Source organism: Xiphophorus maculatus, chromosome 10 (genome assembly GCF_002775205.1).
Source record: "Xiphophorus maculatus strain JP 163 A chromosome 10, X_maculatus-5.0-male, whole genome shotgun sequence".
NCBI lineage: Eukaryota > Metazoa > Chordata > Actinopteri > Cyprinodontiformes > Poeciliidae > Xiphophorus > Xiphophorus maculatus.
The window spans coordinates 2,596,358-2,622,455 of NC_036452.1; the positions used below are offsets into that span (position 1 = coordinate 2,596,358).

A 26,098-nucleotide genomic window follows, 5' to 3' on the forward strand; every position below is an offset into this window, starting at 1 on the left:
AGGACTCTGAACAAGCTCCTACATCTTGCTGAAAAGTTCCTTGTGAATCAGTTTTGTTTTAATTCAAGTGTACTAAGATATTTGCACTAGAAACTAGACTACTTTAAAATTCACTTAGTAAGATTTTGTGTTTTTGCAGTGTTCTTAAACATCCTGAAAAAGCGTAAAATCACCGTTGGGTTCCTCTGTGTGTTCATGCAAGTGAACCGATCCTCAGGCTTCCCCGCTTCCCCTGCAGGAACGTTGACAAAGAACACACGGCTCAGATGGATCACCAAAGTTATGCAGGTCGGGAACCGTGGTTACGATCAAGCGTCTGAAGCGCGCACAGCTGTGAGCAGTTGCGTCCATTAACACCTTGTAGGGGGAACATGAAAGCATCGGATTGCTGTTTCTCCCCCAGCTGAGGGAGCGTCGGCCTTCTCACGGCTTCTTCTCGCCTTACTGCTGTGCAACACAATCTGCCGACAAAACCCGGAGTCAGAGGGGATATGTTCAGGTGTGGAGAATGTGAAGAAATCTCTCTGAAATTAACCTTTAAATGATTTGACATGTGTAGTGCCGATGGCTTTAACTCCACCGTGACATGGAGAACGAAAGAATTTGTGTTTGGGATGAAAGAAAAGCTCAGTCATTGGAAACGGGACAGGAAAAGAGAAGGTCAGAGGACATGTTACTGTATGTTAGCAGACTAGAAAGGTGAGGAATCGTGTGTGTGGGTGTGTGTGTGTGGGGGTGTGGTTTCTGTGGTTTTTCCTGCAATGTTTATGGGTTTGTTTTAAAGTGTTTGTCCAACCTGCTCATCCAAATCAGATTCAACAGAAATAATCCAACAGTGGCTCCGTTTCTACTACAAATGTGATCAAAGTTTTGTCAACAAATGTTGATAAAACGCAACTTCACAATTATGATGTTTCCATTACATAAAAAATTGCAATCAAAATCACATGTGAATAAGTTTGTTCACATGCTAAGTCATTAAAAACGCACCACCTCATCCTCCAACTAATTCTTGTTGTCTTCTTTGTCGTTTCCGCCAGTAGTAACTTCTGGTTGTTCATCATGTGACTCGTGTGATGTGAAAAAAATGTTTCTGTTCCAGGTTTACGGGAAGAAAAAAACAACAATTTCGATGCAGCCAAAAAAAAAAAACAACACATCTCATCTTAGCGCCAAAACATTTTATCGAAAAATTTGACTTTTTTTGAAATTGGCAAATTTATGTCAAATTGCAGAATGGAAAATCAGCTACTGCTACAAGTTCAACATTTCTTAAGAAAAGAAAATAAACAAAAAGTTTTGTGATGCAGACTAAAATCCTTGAATAGGCATATTTTACACAAATAAGTTGGAGTTATGGTACGTAGAAGAAATTTGCAAATAGCTAAGTCTACTGCATATCACTACATTATTAAAACAGATTCATATCTAACTTAGACAGAAAGTAGAAAACATTTATTTCTACGTATTTAATTACAAAAAATCTAAATCTGGAAAATTGGTATGGGATGGTCAGAGCTTTTTAAAAAATCCCTGATCGGTTCATTTCTAACATTGATTCAAGATTATTTTAAACATGATTTATAATTCATATGTAATATTACTAACACTGCAAAAACACAAAACCTTACCAAGTATTTTTGTCTTGTTTCTTGTGCAAATATCTTGAAATAAGAAAGTTACTTACAAGTAACTTACATTGTTTTAAGTCAATAATTCCTTATTACTGATGCAAAAGTACGACTTGAATCAGATGATTATTTCATTTAAAACGTGGGAACAATGTCTTGTTATAAGTGAAATAATCTGGCAATAGAACTAGAACTTGGTTGCTAGGTGACGGCTGGGTTTAGCTGGTGTTGCTAGGTAACAGCGCCAGGGGAACTAGAACTGTCTAACTAATTTTAAGGAATTATTTACTTAAAATAAGCTGCTATACCTTGCTAAACAAAAAGTAAAATGTAAGTTTATTTTTGTCTTATTTCAAATGTACCTATTTGCACTAAAAACTAAACCAAAAATACTTGGTAAGATTAAAATGTTTTAACCAAAAATGAACCAGACACAGACATGCACCTGCAGTTTTAGTTAAACTTTCCTAAGTTTTTTATTTAAAAAAATTTTTTTAGAAAAAAAAAAATTTCCTGATTTTTTTTATGAATTATTGTCATTTTGGTCCTTAAAATCCTAAAATTTCCATTTAACTTTATATTTTGATCCGTCTGATGATGTAATTTTGTAAAGATTTTATGTTTTTGAAGTGAAGTCACATCTTATCCTTCTTCTGTGTTTGAAACAAAGTCAGTAAAAGTATAAACTTATAAGTTTTTACCCCATAACAAACCCAGTCAACTATAAACTTTGCACAGTTTCAAAGCAAAATCAGGTTTTGCCCCAGGAGAACCATCACAGAAAGACGACGGCTTTTCTAGATGTGGAGGGAATCTGATGCTACTGGAAACGTTGCAGATATTCTCTGATCTCCCAGAAGCTGGCTCGTGGCTCAGAGTTCAGCTCAAAGACGCATGAAGCTCGTTTCTCACGTTGTCATGGAAACAAACACAAGCTTCAGTCTTGGCAAAAGGAAAAGATGCTGAGACAAAACGGGAGACGACGAGCAGAGAGGAGGAAAATATTAGAGAAGAAGAGCGTTCCACCACCTTGTCATTGAACCGACGTTGTAATGGTAATTGTTTTAGGGGAAACTTCCCTAATCTGTAATTGTTATTTTTAAAATTTTAGTTCTTAAAATGCCAGAATTTCCTCCACACTTCTTATTTTTCTCAGTCTGACGTCATCATTTCTAAAAGTTAAATCAGGTGTTGTTATCAAACAGTTGAAGGGACTTTTTCTAACATTTGCTTCTTTTTACACTTGATTAATTTATTGGGCGGCTACTTTTTACTTTTGCATGAGTGAAAATATGCTGAAGGAGGGCTACTCTTACTTGAGCATAATTTTTGGTAAATTATTCCTTACTTTGAAGGCTGCAAGAGGTTTTCTGTACAAAAGAGGATAAGGGTCACTAAAAAACAGAAAACGAATTCTGACTTCTGAATTCTGAATTTTGAGATTAAAGTCAGAATTCTTAAAGGTTTTTTTTCAGTGTCCCTGATCCTTTTCCATACGCTTCTGGACAAAAAAAGAGCTTAGTTTGATTTTTCTTATGAATATCAGGAAATAGTTTTTTAAATCTATTTTAACAGGTGCCTCCTGTGAATAAAAAACCCTCTCTCCTCTGACTGGTGACAAATTGGCCCTCGAAGCCCACTCTCAACGCATAAATGCTAGCGTATTAGCGGAGCGCGCCACCTCTCCTTCCCCTCTCCGTATGTCAGGGATAAATCTAACCTCATTTCTCGTCCAGCGTGAAACGCCAAAGCCAAGCCGGTGAGCGCAGCCAATTGATTTTGGATGCCTGTGCAAAACCCAAATCCCACGGCTAAAATTGGTCGTTGAAAACTGGAGGGCTTACACCGCCACCTTCCCCCTCCGGGCCCGGGCAGGCGTCCAGACGTGCTGCTGCCCCCCTCGGGCGCTCTCGCTGCCTGGCAAAACATGCTACGCTACAGTGTGTGAGCTCTCTCTATGTGTGTGTGTGCGTGCGTGCGTGTGCGTGTGTGTGTGTGGGCTGGGTTCCACCTGGCTGCTCCAGCCACCTGCTCAGGGCACTGAGGGAAACACCCGGTTAATTAGCTCCTCATTATAGCCAAACCAGACCAGAGAGCACACTAAAAACACTCATGGACACACACACACACACACACACACACACACACACACACACACACACACACACACACACACACACACACACATTTTGAGGTGTTGTATCCACGACAGAACCAAGCGACTAAAGGCACAGAAAGAATGAAGTGAATCTCGAACAGATGTAAACTCTTTGTGCGCTAATGAGCTGTAGACAACAAGCTGAGCCCAACAGATAAAAAACGCTAATGAGAAACTCTAAATCCGTTGGCTTCTTCCTCTGTAACGATTCAACTTCAGGACTTCAGCTCTCTCCTCGTTTAGACGCGTCTTTGACCACATATCAGTCCCCCACTCTCTCCACTTTGTGGTTAGCCTCAAACTGTGATCTTAAGAGCAGTCTCTTTACAGCTTTCTTCAACCTGAAGTCCCCTAATTCTCATAATTTCTCCTCTTTCACTCCACTTTTCACACATATCAAATGCTGCAGTGAAAAGATCCAGAACTGGATCCTTTCCAGACGAGTCAAACTCAAAATTATGATCTTTTTCAAAACACTGAGCACACCATACTGAGTACCATCAGGTAGAAAACACTGTTACTGTTAGTTCTATTCAGTATCAATAGGTTTATTTGATGGTCTGTTTGCACCAGTTCTGTTTAATCCACTTTAATCCGACTCCAGTCCGTTTGTCTAGAAAGTCCGGTTCGTTTGAGGAAGTCTGAATGCTAACTGTTATATGGACCAAAACAACCGAACTCTGATCCATCTGCACACCTTGGTCTCGGTTTGGTTGTAGTGAACTCAAATGAACGCCAACTGTACCAAAGACCGATCCAAAAGCAGGAAGTAGACTACAACGCAGGGCATTGTGGGTAAATACAACTAAATATGCAGTAGACATGGACTATCAGGTGTGAACAGACCCTAAGAGTAACCGTGTTTCCGTCAACTGGTGGATATTTTGAAGTGTCACATTAAAAACGGTTGATGGAAACGGCAAATTTTGAATTAACTTCCTCAGTTTTGCAAGAAAGTTTTTACTCTTGTTTGAGGTGTTTTTTGTTTTTTCTGAAAAGGTGTTAATGCGCTAATAGGGGAGATGGAAACACATTTGCCTTTAAAGTTCTGACACCGCGAACGTCCCATCTAGTGGTGTGTTTGTGCCATACCAGACAGACCGCTCCAAAACGAGGAATTGGGTAAACACAACCAAAACAAACGCGCTATTCTAGCGCTAGCGGGAGAAATGGCACATGGTCTTTGCCTAAAGACAAAAGAGAAATCCTACAGCCACGAAAATCTCCAATTTTGTTTACATTTTGTGAATAAGAAAGTTGCCCTCAGAGTCTTCAGAGGTTTTCATGTTGTTCCCTTCAGTTGTTCTTGGTGCAGCGCCCCCACAGTCACATAAAGACCATTACAAAGTCAGTCTTCTATCACCTTAATAGCATTTCCAGGATTGAAGGACTAAAGTCTCAGCAAGATCTAGAGAAACTCATCCATTCGTTTATCTTTAGACGCATTGATTACTGCAACAGTCCTTACAAGTCTGCCTAAGAAACACAACAGATTTATAAACTATTATTTTACAACTTTCTATCTCTGTTTTTTTCTAGCTTTCCTGCTCGTTTTCTCTTTCTGCATGGCATCAAACAGGAAGAAACTTTAACTAGATTACCCTGGAGGGTTGCCAGGTTGGGGGCGTGATGTCGGTGCAGAGTTGTGTCTTCGGCTCTGTTCTTTTTCACTGGTCCAGTTTGCTTCCTCACATCTAAACATTGTTATCTCCACGCTGCTACCAGTTTTTCCACCCTGCAGGCTAAATCCTGCGCAGGAAACGGCGTCTGCAGCCACATCAGTGTATCGGCGTGAGCCGAGGGAAACTGGAGCTGTTCTATGTCTGACTTTACTGACGGCATATACAACTACGAGGACTTGGCTGGTTTGGGAAAACAAAGTGACAGATGGAATATACTGTTTAAATTCATTAACTCTGCCAAAGATAACAGAAATAGTTGAGAATTCACTTGAAAGTTCATGTTTAAAAGGAGAAAAACACAAAAAAGCAGAAAGAGGTAAACAATTTGTGGCCTGAATTTCCATCAAGTGAAACAGTGAGTAGTATTTTTTTTTTTTTTAGGTCTTATTATAACTATTATGGTTGGAGAAAACAATAGTGCTTTTTCTTTAGTTATGGTTTCCTGAAAAATCTGACCTCATCTTCATTAAGAAAATGTTCTTTCTTCATAAAAGGAAGTATTACATTTTTAAATTTCAAGATTCGTAGCCAGTTATTAAACTAGAAACTGTTGGTGGGACGTTTCCACTAATCTGCTAGTAGCAGACCTAATTTTTTGCCAACTTTGAAAACATTTACTTAGTAGAATAGAATAGAATAGAATTGAAGTACTTTATTCATCCCAGCAGGGAAATTACTTCGCACTTACAGCATTAACTTATCTTTCCTTAAATTATTTTTTCCCAGATAAAATTTGTAGTTTTAAACTTTCAGTGAATAAAGTTCAACATCTGTGCTGACGTTATCGGCTGTTATGAATTCCTCAGATAGATAAGCGTTCATATTTATGCTCTTATTCTTAATTAAACTTTTTCCTGGCCCTGTTATATGATTGTCGTAGTTTTGACAATTAGTAGCAAAGCACTGCGTCCCTTTTTCTTTTATATGTCAGGCGTACATTAAAGATTTAGCATATTATTTTGAGAACTTAACAGCTAAAACTAATGCTAGTCACTGTTAGCGAGCAGCGTTTTGCCCTCCAGCAGAGATGGGCGGGACCTTGTGCATGTGACGTCACACTTTTGCTGAAAAGTTAATTGTTAATCAATGTTGTCTTATTTCATGTATTCTAAGATATTTGCACTAAAAACTAAACCAGGAATACTTGGTAGGATTTGTATTTTTTGCAGTGCATTTTTTGCTGCACACAGCACTTTTCAAGTCTTGCAAGTAAAAAAAAATAAATTCCAGCTCACCACTACGCACGACGCACGACTTTGTGTTGCTCTGTCACATAAAACTCCAATAAAATGTGTTACAGTACGCGGCTGTAATTTGACATAACATAAAAGGTTCGAGGTGTATGAATACTTTTGAAAGACATATTTTATCCTAATAGTCTCCAGTTCTGGCTGCAACCAGAAAAACCGACGGGCAGCCAAAACACACATTTTCTCATGCAATAAAGCAGAGGGAGTTTGCAGCAGCATATAAATTCTGTTACAAAAACACAAAGAACTCAGGAAAAAGTAGGTAAAATAAGTAGCAGCAGAGGAGAAACATCTCCTGGCAAACAGTTGCTCCTTGACAAAAGTCAGCCTGGAGAGGAGAGGCCGAACGGTGACGGGCACCTCGGGAGGTGATTACTACCATCTGTGAGGAAGAAGCAGTGTGGGCCAGAGAAAGCAGGGTGGGCACTGGTTCTGTAGCTTCCCCAGTTTGCTTTGGCACTGGGATGAAACACTGCAAGGCACAACTAGGCCACATGTGGCGTTCACACATGTATCGGCGCACACACGGCGCTTTAAAACCTCCGTGGCATTAAGTCTGTTACTTGACACTTCCCTGTCTTTAACAATCGTTTCTCCATGTTCCATTTCTTTCTGCAAGAAAAGCCTTTCTGGGTGGTTTCTCAAAAACAGGATCGCATCAATCCCCTCCGGGTTGGCCGCAGCCCAGAGTGAAACCCTGTCAGAGAGAATAAAGTTAAACAGCAAAGCTGCAGCGTAAACTAATCACACTGAACAAACTCCTGAGCTTTCTTCATAGACAGCCGAAGCTCAGGCACCTCCTGTCTGATGATCTCATCATGTTGTTGCATTGTTTTTGCCTGCAAGCTAACTTTGTTTACTACAAAAACAATGTTAAAGCAACATATTGTGGCTTTTGTAACTTTTTTAAAAGAAATATTAAAAATGGACTAAAACGCTTCAAAATGGATAGTTCAGGATTTTTGAAGTGAGATTCTGTAAAAAACAAAAAAAACAAGTTAACTTTTTTTTGTTGACATTTTCAGTTTCCATAAATCCAGATTAGTTTGTTTCAGAGGCAGAGACAACATCCGGTCTAATTCACCTCTGCTGTCCTAAAACTTCTCCTTTCTAAAAAATAATCCTTGAAATATAAACTTGTTTATTAAACCTTAAAGTTATTTAAACCAGAGTCGATAATTTATTGGTCACAAGGGATAAAATTTAGTTTATCCAAGTCAATTTATTGTGTTTGTAAAGTTAAATAAAGGTAAATAATTTAAGTTTGACAAACTCCAGTTACTTGTGACCCATTAACACAAGTATTTTTTAAGACCTCTGCTTATTTTATTTTTTTCAGTGTAATTCCTTCCTGAAGTCCAGCTGATCTGAGCCTAACATGCACACTGGATGTAAATCTGAAACCTAACAGAGCCAATAGAAACAAGATTTTATCTGATAAAGTAGCCTGTAATACTGCTGCTGCACATTCACGTAAATATTGTTTGGTAGCCATTAGCAACCAAATGCTAATTTCATTCAGATCATCAGTTTGATACTGTTCATTTAAAGAACTTTTTTTTTACTCTACTGTACTATTTTTTAAGTTTTAAAAGTTTTTAAAAATTCAGCTGGCCAAATGTTCTGGAGCTCTGCTGGGGTTGCTAGGTAACAGGCTGGAGCTCTGCTGGGGTTGCTAAGTAACGGTGCAGTACCTGCTGATTTGTGACTTTACATTCTGAAAGTTTTTGTAATGATTTATTTTCCAGTCGCCAAAAAACATAAACTTATTTAAAAAAAAATCAGCTGTTTTTTTTAAAGCATTTAAGTTGTTTTTTTAGAAGCAGTAGAGACCAAAATTGAAGCATAGAAAATGCAAAATGTGAATTTTTGCATAATATGTGTCCCCTTTAAGATAATATAGTAACTTTTAATTATATCGCCACTAAATAAATCCAGAATTATTCCTTTAAGTAACATAAGTAAAGATTGTTGCTCTCTTAACCTCCAGCCATGATATCACTGATCAGTTATCTACCCAAGTTTTACTCAAAACAACAGAGAAAAGCATGTAAATCCTGCTCTACTGCATGTAATGATGAAATATAATGTAGATAAAGATATTAATGTTCACACTAGCCAGACAGTACCAGTTGAATGTGGTAGATTTCAGGATCCGCAGGTGTAAAAAGCCCGTTGGCCAAGCTGCTGGATGACTGGGCGTGACCTCTGCCTGCCCTTGAGACGGTGTGGGGGGATGAAGGCTATTTTGGAAGTCTAATCAGCATGGAATAACCATCTGCCGCCTGTCAGTGAGGTTATTGAGGAGAGAGATTTACCAAAGTGAAAATAATAAAGGGGGAGTTTGTACTTTCGTGGTTTTTTCGGTGTTTCCAGCTCCGTTAGCTTCATCTGTGCCATGTTCTGAGCAACTGTTCCTGGCCGCCGTTTAGCTTGTGACACATGAGTCCAGCTGCTGGGCCACAAGGTTTTCCCTTTCGAGCTATCGCTACTTCAAAATATCGCTCTCCAAAAACAGGGGCAGCGCCCACCAAAGCCACAGAATGCCTCAGAATGCCTTTACCCGTCATGTAAAGTGTTCGCACTGCTGCTGGTATGAAAGGCTGAGCCTCCCTGTCACAGTGAATGATGATCTAATAGCAGAAATATTATCTATGTGATGTATGGAGGGAAATTAGGAATTAAATACGACTTTGGTTGAGTTTGGTGTTTGCAAGTTTTGGCCAAAATCAGCAAACTGAAAGTATTCACACTAAAAATCATTAAATTTCAAAGGCAAAAATTAGATTATTGTGATTTTATTTTTGTTGTACCTGCTCTACATCAACAAACTGCATTTAATTAAACAATGGGAATAATTTGTAGGTCCAAATCATAAAAACAGCTTCACAAAACTAACTTATAAGTTACTTTTTAGCAAGATATAGGAGCTTGTTTTAAGACAATAATTTATTGATATTGATTTTTAAAAGTACTAGTTCCACTGGCAGATATTTTTGATTACAAGATATTTTCCCTTGTTAGAAATTAAATAATCTGTCAGTGAGATTAGAACTTTTTTATCAATATTAAGGAATTATGTACTTTAAAAAGCTCCTATGTCCTCCTGAAAAGTTACTTGTGAGTTAGTTTTGTCTAATTTTAAGTGAACTAAGATATTTGTACTTGAAAACACCAAAGATACTTGGTAAGATTTAGTGTTTTTAAGTGTAGTTACACATAATGTTTGAATGTGTTGAGTTGCTTGGATTCTTCCCAACATCTGCACTGTAAAACCACAAAATCATACCAAATATTTTTGGTCTCATTTCTTGTTCAAATATATTATTACACTAAACTAACTTGTAAGTAACTTTTAAGTATTAAAGGAGGTTCTTTTACGTCAATAATTCCTTAACCCTCTATGGCATGACTTTTTATTTTTGTGGGGAAGAAATATTTTCCTGCATTCTTTGGGAGCTTGGTGGTCCCTAATTACATGTCAATCATAAAATCGGACTCTGACACCTCCTGGAACCAGATTTGGGTTTGTTGCCTCAGGGTAACATTGGTCTAGAACACCAAGATTGTCTACACTGATTATGAGAAATGAAATACAAATCAAACAAAAACTATATTCATAAAAGAACTATTTTTTGGACAAAAATATGTCAAAAATCATGCCCCCCAAAAAATAAAATAAAGGAGCAATGTGAGGTACAGCTATGTGGTTTGTTGCCTGAGGGCAACGCCATGCCATAGAGGGTTAATATTGATGAAAGAGTCCTAGTTTCATTGGCAGATTATTTTGCTTATAACCTGGGGGAAAATGTCTTGTTATAAGTTAAATAATGTGACACTGGAAATATGACGTTTTTATTAATATTAAGTAATTATTGACTTTCTATCTTAAAAGGTGCTTGTAATGTAGTTTTCTCTTAATTCAAGTGTATTAATACATTCGAACTAAAAATTAGACACAGAATACAGAGGTTTTGTGTTTTTGCAGTGTGGCCTGATACAGACCCATCAGAAATGTATTAACTCAGAAAAACATTGACATTCTTAAACTCCGAATGTTATTGGATTGATTGATTTAATCTCCAAGGAAACTGCAATGATTACTCAGAACCAGAAGACCATCTCATTGAGTCGAGATGTCAAATTCCCTCTTCTAAATATTCAGCACAGCACCCAAACTCTGCAGCAGAGCGGCCCTCACCTGCATTTCTGGCGCATCGACCTTTACCTTTCTACTTCATGCCGTGAATGCATGCCAGTGTGTCTGCTGCCACGCTGGAAGCAGCCCTGGCTCAGCCGGCCCATTAGGGACGGATGGGGTCTGGCATCAAGTTTCTGGACTTCCTGTGGTTTGAGGAAGAAATGAGGTGGAGGAAGTTCTGCAGAACAGAACCGCTCGGTGCCACAGCCAAGCAGGGACAGCGCTACTGCTTCTCCATAAATCAGGGACGTCCAAAGTGCGGCCCAGGGCCCATTTGTGGTCCTTACACTGATTTTGTGCAATTCAAGAATGATGCAAATTTTACCCGTCCAGCACAGGTCCTTGATGCAGAAAGAGTTTTTTTTATTTGTAATTACAAACATATTTTTCTTCTGATGTGTTGATCAAATTACCGACTTTGCCTGAATTCACACTACATGACTCCCTTCAAGTCTTAAAAACTAACAAAAGACCAGATGCTAACCAGTTTTTCCGTAAATGCTAGGCTACATGACGATGCGGCATTGTCTCCATGGTTACCAACAGTTAGACTGGAACTTCTCCATAATGCGATATTTGATATCTTCCTCATTATACTTACTTATAAAGTTTATGAACGTTAATTTCCTTGTAAAAAGTTTTTGCTGTAAATCTGTGATCATACCGAGGCCGCCAGTCCATCGCTGCAGTATCTTTCTCCATTAACAGTTATACAGTAACTGTTTGTGCAGCCGACCGCGCAGCCATTTTAAAGTGAAATCAGCTAAATAAAAGCGACATTAGGCTACCAGATGTCTGCACATTGTTTTGATGTCCGTCATGGCGGAGCGGCAGAGTCCTGACGTCACGTACGTCACGCTCTGGCAGACTCTGTTAAGGCGTGACATAGTGTCCCGGATTTTTAAATCAACATAAAGTATTTACATTATAACTTCAGCTATGCCAGCAGAAAAGCCAGCGCTCCATCACAGCCAGGAGCCAAATTGCTCTTATCCATCTGTTTCCTCATTCTGTCCTGCGGTTATGGCTCAGCGGAGATAAATCACGGCTTTTTCCACAACGTCTCCCTCAACGCAAACACACACCGCCGTTTATGAGGCGGCCGTCTTCCACCGCTTCAGCAGGAATTTGTAAACCTGTGTCTAAAGGGACGATTCAAAGCGATGAAGGCGGCACATTGGGGGGTGTGTGTGTGGGGAGGTGGGGGTGTGTGTGCGTGCAGGGATTGTGTCTGGACAGAGTGTGAGCTTGCCAAGACGGCAGACGGTTATCTTGGTGCAAGGCTTGTCAAACGTTGAGGAAAACTGGAGAAGAATCACATAAACCAGTCAGTGGAAGTTTTTCTTGTTTGAGGTAAAAATTTAAGAGACGACTAATTAGGGCACATGTGTCAAACTCGAGGCCCGTGGGCCACATCTGGCCCGCCAAAGCTATTTATGTGGCCCTCAAGACTCCAGAGGGCCACAGAAATAGAGTATTTTTATCTGAAGTCTTTGTACACTTGAATTAAGACAAAATTAACGTACAAATAATTAAGTTAATTTGTAAGTTAATTACAAATTAACTTACTATATCGTTTTCAGCAGGATATAGGAGTTTGTCTTAAGTTAATAAATTCTTAATATTGGTTAAAAAAATACTAATTCCATTGGCAGATTATTTCACTAAGAACATGGGAAAATGTCTAATTATTAGTGAAATAAACAACCAGAGGACCTACTACATTTTTATCACTGCTTACAAAATTATCGATTTAAAACAAACTCATATATTTTGCTGAAAAGTTCCTTGTAAGTTAGTTTTGTCTTATTTCAACTGTACTACGATATTTACACTAGAAACTAGACCAAAAATACTTGGTAAGGTTTGTGTTTTTGCAGTGAAATCCCTTAACATTGATGCTCCACTTCTAGATTATGTCTCCTATAACAACACACTTTTCCATGTTATAATTTAAATAATGAAACTGTAACTTCTTCATCAATATTGAGGAATCATTGACTTAAAACAAGCTTCTATTTCTTGCTGAAAATGTTAGTTTTGTCTCAGTTCGAGTGAAGAAACCAAACCAACAAAACTTGCTGAGATTTAATGTTTTTGCAGTGTAACTTGACATCAAGTGACTCTAAGGCAGAAGTGTAGTAGATGTAAGAAATACTGCCACCTGGAGGTGGGACTTGGCATCATTTCAGCCCAAGATTTTTGACACTTTTTGCAATAAACTCACAATTTTGCAGTAGTACAAAAAAATTCTGGGATTTATTGATTTTGTGTAAATTTCTGCCATAAATTGGAGGGACTGATTGATGTAATTTTGCGTCTAGAGTCCAGAGGGCCACATAAAACGCTACGTCGCGCCAGATTTGGACCCCGGGCCTTGAGTTTGACACATGTGGAGTAAGCACTTCAGGAAGGCATAAAACAGAAAAACAAAGACAGACGTTCTCAACACAGTTACCCTAAACCTCTGCAGACGCTTTTGCAGCTGAAAGTCCCAGAGAAGTGGGAGTAGCTTTCTGGCATGTTTAAATGCATGAGCAGGTATAGCGTGCAACAGCAAACGGGCCCGAACCGCCCTGCCCGAGCAGATGGATGAGGTCATCGAAGTTGGCCAGCAGAAATCTGGTTGTTTTGTCCAGAGGCTCTGGATGGAAGTGACAGATCAATCCCACAGCAAAGAGATTTACGGGAAGCAGGTACAACACTTCGCAAACAGCCACAGGACATTTGAAAGAGGGCGTGTGGAAAAGTGTGAGCGAGAGCCCACTGAGGGATTGACAGGATATTGTTGAAGAAAGGCTTGTGAGTGCGTTTGCATCCGTCTGCATTGAGTAAATGGAGGCTTTAAAGTCCCATCTGAAGCCAAGCTGAGGTTGGAGACTCAGAGTAGCTGGTGAGGAAAGGATGGATTTGTTGGCTGGAACGGCCTTACCTCTCTGGCTCTGTCACTCCTGGTCCCCTTTAAACAAATCTGGCACTGTTCAGTGCTAAATATGACCTCAGGCCAGCTCACTGGGTAATTACAACATGTTAGAAAAATACACACTGTTTCTTTTCCTCCCTCTGGCTGTAATTTCATTTCAGTGAGCAAAGGTTAAAGTGGGGACAGCGGTTTCTAATACGGTTTTATTTTCCTATGCTAACAAATTCCTATGACAAGCAAAACTGGCTCAACCTGAGTCTATTTATGCTAACAGAACAAACACAAGGCTGAAGCCAGTGCACTGATATAACTTCATCTTTAATCAAATGCCATATAATCAGCGTACAAACTTTCCTGCTCGACATGCTGGGAGTTTTTCTTGGTTGGATTTCATAAAGCGACAGGATGACTTGCACAGAAAGCAGCCAAATAACATTCTTGGATGGCCTCGCTCTGCAGAGCGCCAGTGACTCCAGATCCTGTCATCCTGTGTTTAGACTTGCTAGCAGTAAAGAGTTTTTCACCCTTCACAAAACAAACTAGTAAAGTACGAACCGTTTGAATTAAATGCAAAGAGGAAAATGTCAAACTATGGAAGTAGATTCTGTTATTAAATTAAGTTTCCAGTAAATTTTGTTCACCTTCCCAAAACCTTACTATGAATTTATGGCTCATATTTCTACAATGATCAGGCTTTGAACATAAACTCTTCAAAAAGCAGAGCAAGGGTTGATGGAGTTTTAAATGTTTACCTGAATAAACATCAGCTGATCTATAAAACACAATATTATTGTAGTGAAAAGAAAAAAGAAACATGGCCACTGAAGAGTACGTTTCCTCCAAAAGCTTTTACATTTCTAGATTGATTTCACATATTTACACACAAAAATATGGAAAATATGACCATCTTTCAATGATTACAGGAAAATAATTACAACATCAAAACAGTCAAAAATCTGTAAGAAAAAAACTTTTTAATAAATCAGAGAAAAATATGAAATATAAGAGATGAGCTTCAAGTTTAATATCTTAGTTTTAATTTTGTAAATTTAAATATTTAATTATGGAAAATAGCATCTCATAAGTTTAACACTTCTGGAATTATTTTGTCACAAATGTCTGACTTTTCTTTTTTTTAAAAGCCCATTTTTGACTTTGTGATGTCACGGGTTTATTATCATAAAGGTATAATTTTAACCATGAAAAATACAAACATTTTAAAATTGAAATTGAGAAATTTTCGACATCAGAGAAGATCAACATTTATTTGAGGGAAATTTACTCTTCCGTGTATTTTAAATCTAAAATGGCTGTAAAGTCTGTTGTAAGATCATTACAATAAATACCAATAAATACATGAAAACACAATTTATATAGGAAAACTTAATTTGTTTTCTGACCTCAGTTCCTTCTCAAGAAATGAGTTCTAAATCAGGCAGCTGGTTTTATATGTTGGATATAAATGTTTAACAAAAATGAGCAAAATGTAGTTCAGCCATTCAGTTTAACATCCACAAGAAGAAATTTGACTGAATTCGACTTTTAGAGTCACAGTTTGATTCAGAAACCAATTTTTCTATTCAATATGTAGAAATTCTGTTTAAATTATGTGACTGGAAAGAGAAAGAGAGCGTATAAATTAATAGAATATGTTACTAAGTTTCCATTGTGTGTTAAATATATCAGATTTAAACAAGACCAGGTTTGTGTATAAAATTCTGCAACTTAAATTACTATTATTAGGTTAACTTAATAAAAAAATGTGAAAGAACTTTTAAAAATTATTTACGATGGCTGACTGGATACTCAGACACATAAAACTTAAACAACTTTTAAAATCAAATTTTAAGGATTTTGAATCAATTCAAGATTCCCAGAACTACGAATTGCGATTCTTTATAGTTCAGGTGTCAAACTCGAGGTCCGGGGGCCAAATCTGGCCCGCCGTAGCTTTTTACGTGGCCCTCTAGACTCCAAATTAAATCAATAAGTCTCCAGTTTTACACAAATTCGCAAAATTCACACAAAATCAACAGATCCCCACATTTTCTGTTTGGTTTTGCTGCAATTTTTTCTCAAAATTGGTCAAAAGCATTCAGTTTAAGTGACTGCTGCCTCAGGGTTACGTGATGTCAAGTTAAGAGTCACATTTAACATCATACATTAGAGCAAAATTCCTTATAAATACTTTTAAATTAGAACCACAAAATCTGCAATTTTGATTGCAAAAAATACAAAAACAATCACAAAACCTTGGAGGGACTGATCAGCGATTATTTAGTTTTAAGAAACATGTATTGAGTGCTGCAACAAACAACTATTTATTCATATTTTAACAGTTTAATTAATTGGTTTTATCAATACATTCTGGCACAACCGGCCCTTTAAGAACGTTCAGATTTTTGATTTGGCCCAAAATGAAAATGAGTTTTTACCCTCCTGCTTTATAGAATAAATGTTTTTTTTGCACCTCTGTCCACAAAGCTGAAATCCTTTCAATATTTAAAGGATTTAACAACTGCAGCACAGAAAGCATTGTCTACTAATGTTGAAATGGAAGAAAAGCAGAAGGACTTACGCAGACACTCGTTGGCCTCTCGAGCGTTGGCTCTCTGCCACGGCCGGTCGTAGTGAAAAGGTTTGCACCGGTCACATTCAGGCCCCTCTGTGTTGTGTTTGCAGTCACACACCAGCTTCCCCTCCTTGTCTTTTAGACATCGCGAGGCATGCCCGTTGCATTTGCACCTTCCACCGACCTGGAAGTCTCCCACTGCGTAGAAGTACGTTGGTAACGTTGACGTTACCGCCATTGGGTCGTCGTCCCTTCCTCCAACGTTGCTTCCAGAGCCCAGCGCTAGCTCTCTGGGGAGCTGGGGCCGACTGAAGACAACACGAATATCAGTGACGGTGACCCAGTCCTGGAGGACGGGGCTGTTGTCAAAGTCTTTACCAGAGGGGCGTCCGTCCAGAGTGCTGAAAGCGATGAGTCCTCCAGAGAGAGGGTACATTTCAGTGTGGCCGTCTGTGCACAACGCCTCCTGCTCATTCTGTTTGGTAATAGTTGCTTTGTTGGGCCTGTTGTACATGCGTCTGCATTGTGACGAGTAAAACTGATACGGCATCCAAGTCTTGCCGTAGTCCATGCTTTTGTATATCGCTAGGGATTCGGGTCGGGGCGAGCAGAACTGCAGACTGACGTACGTGATCTCAAACTTCTTCCCCAAAGAGAGGGTGAGAGTCACGTTGTGGGGCGATGTGTTCAGATTCTCCGACTGCCAGCAGGTGAGATTGTGGGCCGAGTTGAGGTCTGTAAGGTAGGAGGCAGGGTGGGCACGCCGAGGGTCGGACGCATCGCAAATCTGACACGCACGTACAGAGGGGCGATCGTCGCTGCGCTCAACGACACTGCAGGAGCGGGAAGGAGGCCGGCCGCAGACGCTGGACACGGTCACCTCCTTACCAAAGGCAGCATTTATAAACTCAGGGATACAGCGTCTTGCAGCTCCGGCCTCATCATAGCAAGGGTCCAAGGATGTCTGCTGTCCTGCAAAAGGATTGGTACTGTGAGTGGAGACTGAAGTTAGCAGGAAGAACAAGCCCAGCGGGCACCTCAGGGGTTCCCTCATCCTGCTGAAAGGGCCGGAGTTGACTTCTGCAAACTTTGGGCTGTGCAGAACGCTGAATGCCTAGAAGGATGCGTCCGAGTGTTTCTCCCCTGTGTGAGTTTCTGTCACTCAGTGAAAGGAGAGTATCTGAGCTCAGTGGCCCTTCACTCCAGTCCTTCCTGTAAGAGAAAGAAACAGGCAGAAAGGTCAATGTCACAGGCATATTTTTACCATAACAGGACAGAAGATGGAAAGTGACACTGATCTACCACCTAAAACAAAGCTACATCTTTAAACCCACATTAAGCTTGCCCTTATAAAGGAGCTTCAAATGAATCTCCAGAGTGAATGTTTTCGTTGACTAAAAGCATGTCAAGGATCAGACAGTTAAATGAGGGCCCCAAGTGAAAGGAAGTGACCATTTAAAGAGAGACATTAGAGGCTGGAAGTGACTGCATCTTGAATTTCAATGCCTCTCGCTCATTCATTTCTGCTATTCAGGTCAAAACTGCCCCCACCTTCTGGTCAGGCTTGAAAGCATGGCAGAAGTCACCCGCATAATCCCCATGTGGGAGTGCAAAGCTGTGAACTGCGTGCGACTCTGGTCGAACCTCGGCTGAAAGAGAAAGTCTGGACAAAAGAGAACAAGAGTCCCTTCCACAGCTTTGGGTCGTATCATCATTCCACAACGAAAAATCTTAGTTAAAGCCAATTTTTAAATTGAAAAAAATCCCATGTGAAGAAATAAAAAGACTGAAGGAACTTTCTGAGGGGTAAAATATCGACGTGACACAGAAGCCACTCTTCAGGCCTGTATCACCTGCAAGGATAATACAGACATGTTGGTTCGCCATTCATTTGTAGGAGCTGTTCACGATTTATATCTGTAGGCAAAATGTAAAAGGTTTTCCACTTTTGTTTTCCAATAAATGTGCAGCTTGTTGCAAAGCGACTTGATATGTCGTTGCCTGGGGTTTGCGAAGCAGCCAATCCAGGAGCACCATTGATTTTCCTTGGAGCGGATTGGCTGAACCCACAAAAATGGAGCAAAGGATATTAATGCATATTTGATGTTTGAACTATTAAAATAGGCTTGGTCTATCAAATACCAAGCATCCACTGCATAAAATAAAATGCACATCAACCTTTTCAGGCTTTGATCCACGTTATCGTCTATGTCTTTGCACTAGCACTTCTACTTCTTGGTGAAATTATCAATATGGAACAATTATTATTGTAATAAATATCCATCCTTTAAGATGAGTTAAGTTAAGATGAGTTAAGTTAAGATGAGTTAAGTCTCTTAAAAATGTGTTTAGTTGTCATTTTTAAATTTACCAGGAATCAGCCACTGCAGCTCTGTTTTTGAGCAGATGACCTCTTCTAAAGTCTGCATTATCTCTTTTCATCGACCCAGAAAATTCCCCAGAAGTGATAGTTATTGAAGACTATTCTTCATATTAGGGGATTTAAGGCCACGGCGCTCCGTTGAAGCCTTTAAGGCTCCGGGTGCAGACAGATACCTGCTCACAGCCAGGCGAGAGGCCACTCCGCCCCAGTGAGAGAAAGATTTGGGAGAAAAAGCTCTGGCTAAAAGAAAGAGACGTATGAATCGCCTGAAGCTTTTCCTTTCCTAATCCCCCCATTGTTTTTTTTATCAAATCTGGAAGATTTCACTAAAAACAGCTGAGGAGTGGAGACGTTTCTGCAATGCTCTTTTGAAGGTGTTTATTAAATTACAATGAAGCCCAGCCACCTCTTCATACCCCCACATTCTCTTTTACTACAGCATCCCTCTTCATGGCGGTGCAACAAAGGCCTCTGTATCCACTTCAGTCGAGGCTTTCAGGGGTTTAAGTCCAAAATAGAAAGAAACAGAAGTTCTTTTCTTGTGCAAAGGGTCCAAAGCCAGCAACCCCCAATAAAGAAGCAAGTGGTCTGGTAAATGGGACCACTCTTCAGAGCTCATAAGCGCAGCCGTTTGACCGTTCTCAGGCTCAGATTGGGAGTTACAAGGCAGCAGATGGAGTACAGCTGCTTCCATGTCATCTGCTGCTCATCTACTAAAGTCATTTAAATGAAATACTTTTTTGCAACACTTTCCACTTAAAATTTTTTCCAGTATAAAGTCAAAAACAATCTGAAAGGTGAACTATTATGCTTCCTGGGACAGTTTAGGATCGGTCTACAGAGTACACAAGATATATTCATTATAATAAGATTTTAATCCGTTATCTAACCGTCCTGTCACTTTAAATCCAAATAAGCTGCTGCTGGCCACGCCCCCCAAACTCAACATTTACATTTGCAAGTGAAAATGGCTGCAAACAGATACCCAATTATGAAGCCTCCTGCACAACCAATAAGAATGCATCAAATGGTTTCTGGATTGTAAGTCAACAACAAAACCCTTGTTTTTTCCAGCAGCCATTGTACAGCGCGAAACCATCTGACTAAACGTGCTGGAGGTCTGCTGGGGTTGCTAGGTAACAGGGAAGGTTTGGTTGTGTTGCTAGGTAACGACCTGGGGTCACTTGGTGATTTTGAAACCAAAAACATTAACATGCCGTTTTTTATTTAACTTGTTTATAGAAGCAGTAGAGAAATTACTGTGTAACTTTACAAATGTGAACGAAAAGGATAAAACCTTTAGGAGCATTTAAAGTCATGTCCGAGTTTAACTGAGTGTTTGTCAGAAAAAGCACTCCATATAGAAAACAACTGTGGTGAAGCTGGAGGGGTCTGGGAAGATTATGGACACAAAACTGATTGATTTTTGCGATTTGTTGGCTTCTAATTACCAACTTCTACGCTCTGAACATGTGGTGAAAAGGCTAATTATATTGACAAGAGACAATAAATGGAAAAGAGGAGAGAGAAATTAAATAAAGTGAAGGAAAACAGTTAGCAGCATGAAAGATAAATGGCAGGCGGCAAAAGTGACAAGTAGATGTAATGAAGTAATGAGAAGCAGATCAGCACACGGAGAAACAGGACAGATTTAGACGGACTGTGTTGGGGCCTAATGACTAAATATGGTGCCGTTCATGTGCTGCTCAGCTGAAGGACTCTTCCAGGGTCTGGTGCTGCGCAGCGCATCTGGCAGATCAGCGAGAAGGTTAAACAGAGCGAGGGCGTCTGTTTAAAGCCTCTCAGCCTGCCGCTAACACAGACATGAGCAGAAAGTGTTAGCAGTTCCCTCACAAACAGAAATCTGGTCTGTATTACGGCTCAGATCTGCAGGAGCATCAAGTTCGCTTTCGTTTTGCGATCATCACGATCATGAATGTTTTAAAGGGCTGGTTGTGCCAGAAACACATTAGCCAGCAAAAATCACTGGTTTTGTGAAGATAATTCTGAAATATTTGCAAATATTTGATGAAAAATGTGACTTTTTGTTACTCGCATATCGATTACAGACTATAAGTAATTTTGGGGCAGCAGTGTAACAGAATCAAAAAATACTGCCACCTGCAGGTGGGAGTAGGCATCACTTTAACCCAAAAGTTTTGGATAATTTTTGCAGAGAATTTGCAATAAACTCACAATTATGCATTAGCGTGAAAAACTGTGGGGATCTGTTGATTTTGCAGGATTGCAAAAACATGATAACCGATAACTCTGATAATGTAACTGGGCAGAATGGAAATATAAACTTGGTAAAATAATATTTAAGCACGACTGTTACCATGAAGCCTCTATTTATGCTTCCCTTTAGAGTCTAGAGCAGGGGTGGGCACTCCTGGTCCTCGAGGGCCGGTGTCCTGCAACTCTTAGATGTCTCCCTGGTCCAACACACCTGAATCCAACAGCTGAATCTCCTCCTAAGTGCAGTCAAGTTCTCCAGAGTCCTGTTAACGACCTCATTATTTGACTCAGGTGTGTTGAAGTAGAGATGCATCTAAAAGTTGCAGGACACCGGCCCTCGAGGACCAGGAGTGCCCACCCCTGGTCTAGAGGGCCACATAAGAAGCGGACAGTGGACCAAATTTGGCCCCCGGGCCTTGAGTTTGACACATGCTCTACAGTAAGACCTCAATGTACAATTTCTTTAAGCCATTGATAATTCTATTGATAATTCTGATGATTGATTATGTAAAACGTTTTGCACATTCTACTGATTTTTCTTTACACCATTTAAGCTTTTTTTTCTTATATAATATTAGAAATATATTAAATGATGCAAATAACTAAATAATTTTAAAATAAGAAAATATTTTATTGCCGAAAATAATATCTGTCATTAGTGGACTAGTAAATAAAACAATGGCGTTATTCTGAAACTGTTTTTGCATTGTGAACCACACAACCTTTGTCTTTAAAAACAAAAACAAAAGAACTGAATATGATCTCGATTTATTGCTGCATTCCACCAACTATTCCACTTAAAGAAATAAATCTTTTTCTCACTGTAAAGTCACAAAAATAGCAGCTTTGCACAGGACAAACTTTTAAAATAAACTTTATTGAGTAGAGAAATGAAAACAACAGTGACCCCTTCTGGCTGCTTCCCATTTCAGGTGCTGCACCTTTAGAGTTGGATGTGACTCCAAACTTTGAAAACGAGGAGCTGCAGCAGCAGTTCAGCCGTTCCTGGATGCTCCGCCAGCTGGGAGTTCAGTGACATGCAAACTAATCTGCCTCTCTGTCACTACAACATTTCTCTGCTGATTAATGGTGAAACTGTTGTTGTGCTAACATGAGAAACCCCCCAAGTGAGAACATTACCGCAGCGACAAATAGGATGACATTTAAAGGTGACCCAATATTGTTTTCTTGAACAGTTTAGGATTGCTGTATGGCCTATACAAAACATGTTCATCACATTTTTTTTGCATAAAATCATTCTTAGATAATGAGATTATAGTCTGTTCAGTTCTGCCTGTCTTCAGCTGTTTTAAGGCATCCTGTCACTTTAAATTCAAATAAGCAGCTGCTGGCCACACCCCCCAACTCAAAGTTTACACTCACACATGAAAATAGCTGCAAACAGATGCGCAATTATGCAACCGCACATCTTTGAAAAGCAGAAGTCGAGCCTCCTGTACAACCAGCCAGAATGCAACAAGTAGTTTCTGGATGGATTGTCAACAACATAACACTTTTATCTTTTCCAGGAGCCATTGTACAGAGCATACAGCAGTAAAACCAGCTGAACAGATGTGCTGGAACTCAGCTTGGGTTGCTAGGTAACAGGTTGGGCTTCGCTGGGGTTGCTAGGTGACAAACACTGCCTACTTTTTATGACGTTACACTCTGGATATTTTTGAAATGGCTCGTTTTCCATACTTCCAAAAAACATAAACTTCTTGCCAACATTTTTTTTTACCCCTCCAGGGCGTCTTTTTGTGGGCTCTAGTGTCCCTTATATGAAAGTAGGCAGACGGGAAACAGGGGAAGACATGCAGCAAACATCGCTGGGTCCGGGAGTCGAACCCGTGTCGAGGACTCAAGGCCTCCAAACATGGGTCGCGCTAACCCCTACGCCACCACAGCACGCCCACCAAAAAATTTATTTAAGCTCATGTGTTGTTTTTAGAAACAGTAGTGTCAAGAAAATCCGAGCTCATCCCACTTCCCCATGCTGGAGATTTTAGTTTAACAGTAATAATAAATAAAGTTATCTTTAAAATGAATCACTCAAGTGACATCAAGGCCCAACAGTAGACTTAAGTGTCAATAAAGTTAGTTTAACAGTAATAATAAATAAAGTTATCTTTAAAATGAATCACTCAAGTGACATCTAGGCCCAACAGTAGACTTAAGTGTCAATAAAATAAATCTGGTTGTGTGTGTTGTTTTTGTCTCATGCAAACTTTGCTTTAATTTTACTTTTTTCTATCTAATCATAAGAAATCATAGTCAGTCAGAGAGAGTCATTAAACAGGAAAAGCAGGTTTCCTGGAAAAAGAGGAAGTAAGTTTCCAGCCTGCAGATTTATAAAAAATAGCTGAGACTATTCCTTATTTTAAATCATGAAAGTTTTAAAGAATGAAATCTAAAACATTTTGAGTAATTTGATAAGATTCAAAGTAAAATACTTATATTAATATTGGTTTACTTGTAATAATATTTACACGAACATTTGTGGGAACACTTACAAGAAAAACAAGTAACTGTAACTTTGGCATCAAATAATTAGAATCATGTATTATTCTTGGTTTCTTTTCAGAAAAACATCTGTAATAACTCACATTAGGATTATAATAAGTATAATTAATAAGTTATGGTTATAAAATCATAAATGAATGATAAATCAGAGAAGCTGAAGAAAATAAATGTGATATAAATGTGATTTTGACATTGAACTTGAAATGGTGTAAAAGGTGTAACTGCAATTAAACATCACTGATATGTTGGAGGTAGAGAGTAGGTGAAAGGTGAAAGGCAAGGAACTAACAGGAGAGCAGAGATGATCAACGCCTTATTTAGGTGAAAGGTTGTGCAGGCAATGGACAGGAGGTTGAGCAACTCTGAGACATTAGCACAGACATCAGGACATAATGTCTGTAAGACAGTGATGGATATGAAATCATCTGAGCAGTCAGCCAATGAAACAAGCCCAGCAACAGTGCTAGCCAAAGAAACCCTATAAAAGGTGAGTGCAAAAGAGGAACCGTTCGTTGGATCCTCCGGGCAGCTTCGAGCCAAGAGATGGACAAAGAACTCTGCAGCTGAAGAAGAGCCGGGGCCACGGAGCCGAAGACTGTCCGGCCATGGGGACCAACCCGTCAGCCCTGCAACCTGTGGCTTCGAATCGCACTTCTCTCATCGGCTGGGTTCAGACCCCAAAGGCAAAGACAAAGAAGAAGAACTGGTGCCTCCCTTCCTGCCAGCACCAAGTCCTGTGTGACCTCACCATCCATGCGGAGAAGAAGCTCATCAGACCTACAGAGATTCCTGCCTTCGCTGATCAACATCTTCCTCCTGCTGCAACACCTTCTTCATCATCAGACCTGCGGAGATCCTGGCCTTCATCGATCGGCGTCTTCCTCCTGCTGCAACACCTTCTTCGTCGTCGTGCCAGGTCTGGGGTTCGAGGCGCCAGGCTCCGTCCGTCTCTCTCAAAGGTTCCTTTTTTAGTTTTCAGTGTCAGCAGTAGGGAAAGATAGACTAGATGACTGATTTTACTTATTTGATTATTTCTGCTACTGAATTAAGCTGTACTGACCCTTGCAAAAATGCCTTACTAATAAAATATTTAGCATAAAGAAAATCTAAAAGATGTTGTGGACATTCAGTTAATGAGTCACCTTAAAGTTCTTTGATGGTTGTAAAATAGCTGTGATGTTTGATTCTGGAGAGGAAGAGGTGGAAAATGTTTTATAGGTTGCTGGTAGCCCAAATGTAAAACAACATCCTTGGGACTCGCCCGAGTCACTAAAACCTACCTGGTTCAATAACAAATGCAAGTTGTAAAATAGAGAACGAGCGACCGTTAACAGGTGTGCTCTGTGAAACTAGTTGGCTGTAGGCTGCTCAGTCTGGCTAATTCACAGAGGGAAGAAGGGTGAGACACCTGGATGTTGGCCGTCAGAAACCAGGCGAATCGTTTCTCGAAACCAGCTTAAACAGAGTTTACTTCAGTTCTGGACAGGGTAAATCCCGGCAGATTTAGGAAACTCAATTAACCCGTTAGATGGAGAGCTGGTAGCACATCTCCCCTCTCAGAAGAGGAAGTAGAGAGTGAGAGAGTAGAGACAGAAAGGAGGGGGGGGGTGTTGCGCAACAACAGTAGACAGAAATGGAAGTATGAAAAATAGAGGTGCACCGATTTATCTATGTCGATTTTCTTAATTTTGGGAAATCGGTGACAAGCCGATTTTTACATGTGAAACCGATCTTATCCACTGGTGTTATCAACATCGGCAAAGGTCTAAAAATCAACTACTGTGCTTTTCATTTCTCCGGTGAGAGAGGTTTGACTGACAAACCGGCCGGCCATTTACAGTTAACAACAGTCACTCCATCGTTGGCAATTCAACCTTCTTGATATATTGAGCAACATTTCAGACAAAAAAACGGTATCAGCCAAAACCGGAATCGGTAAGGTGGGCTTTTTAAAAGATCGGCGAGCGGCCAGAAAACTGCAGTCGGTGCATCCCTAATAAAAACTCTACAAAATCTTACAAATGTAAAAACTTGCCATGAGGACAACTTGGAACACACTTAAGTGTTTTTTTTTAGTCGGCCCAATTAGTGAAGGTGGGTGAGGCGTGTCTGTCGCTAACAGACGTAGCAACCAGAGATGGCAGGGTGGTCTGGTGGCCTCAACGCAGGCATTCCAGGGAACGTTATTTCAGCTTCTCCCTGACACCAGGACATCATCCCATGTTGAGATGTCTTTCTTTCAAGCGAGGGCGTCTCTGTCAGAGTTCACAGATTAGGAAAACAGAAGTCGCTGAGAGGTTTTATTTGGCTTTGGGTGAGGAGGGGAGAGAAGCAGCTGAACCTCCCAGGGTTCGGTGCATCTTCACCTGATGAATGGGGCACATGACTTTCACTGTGGTTCTCATTTTAAACAGCAGGGGTCACTGCATATGAAGCCTTTCAACAATAGGTAGCAGAAGAAGAATCTACAGAGGAAATGTGTTCCCAGCCCCACCAACCACCAGTTTATCTGTACAGTTTGACATGAAATGTTATTT

At 39.9% G+C, this 26,098-nt stretch overlaps 1 protein-coding gene across 2 annotated transcripts in view; it reads right to left on the reverse strand.

Annotated features, from left to right (window-relative positions):
• LOC102222051 (netrin-3-like) overlaps positions 1-26,098 on the reverse strand; it is a 60,949-nt gene that overhangs the window by 25,454 nt on the left and 9,397 nt on the right. For both annotated transcript variants that reach the window (XM_023340383.1, XM_023340382.1), the window contains exon 2: positions 16,424-17,629. In XM_023340383.1, the coding sequence (XP_023196151.1) occupies positions 16,424-17,471 (1,048 nt within the window). In that variant the 5' untranslated portion in view covers positions 17,472-17,629. The remainder of the gene's footprint in view (positions 1-16,423; positions 17,630-26,098) is intronic.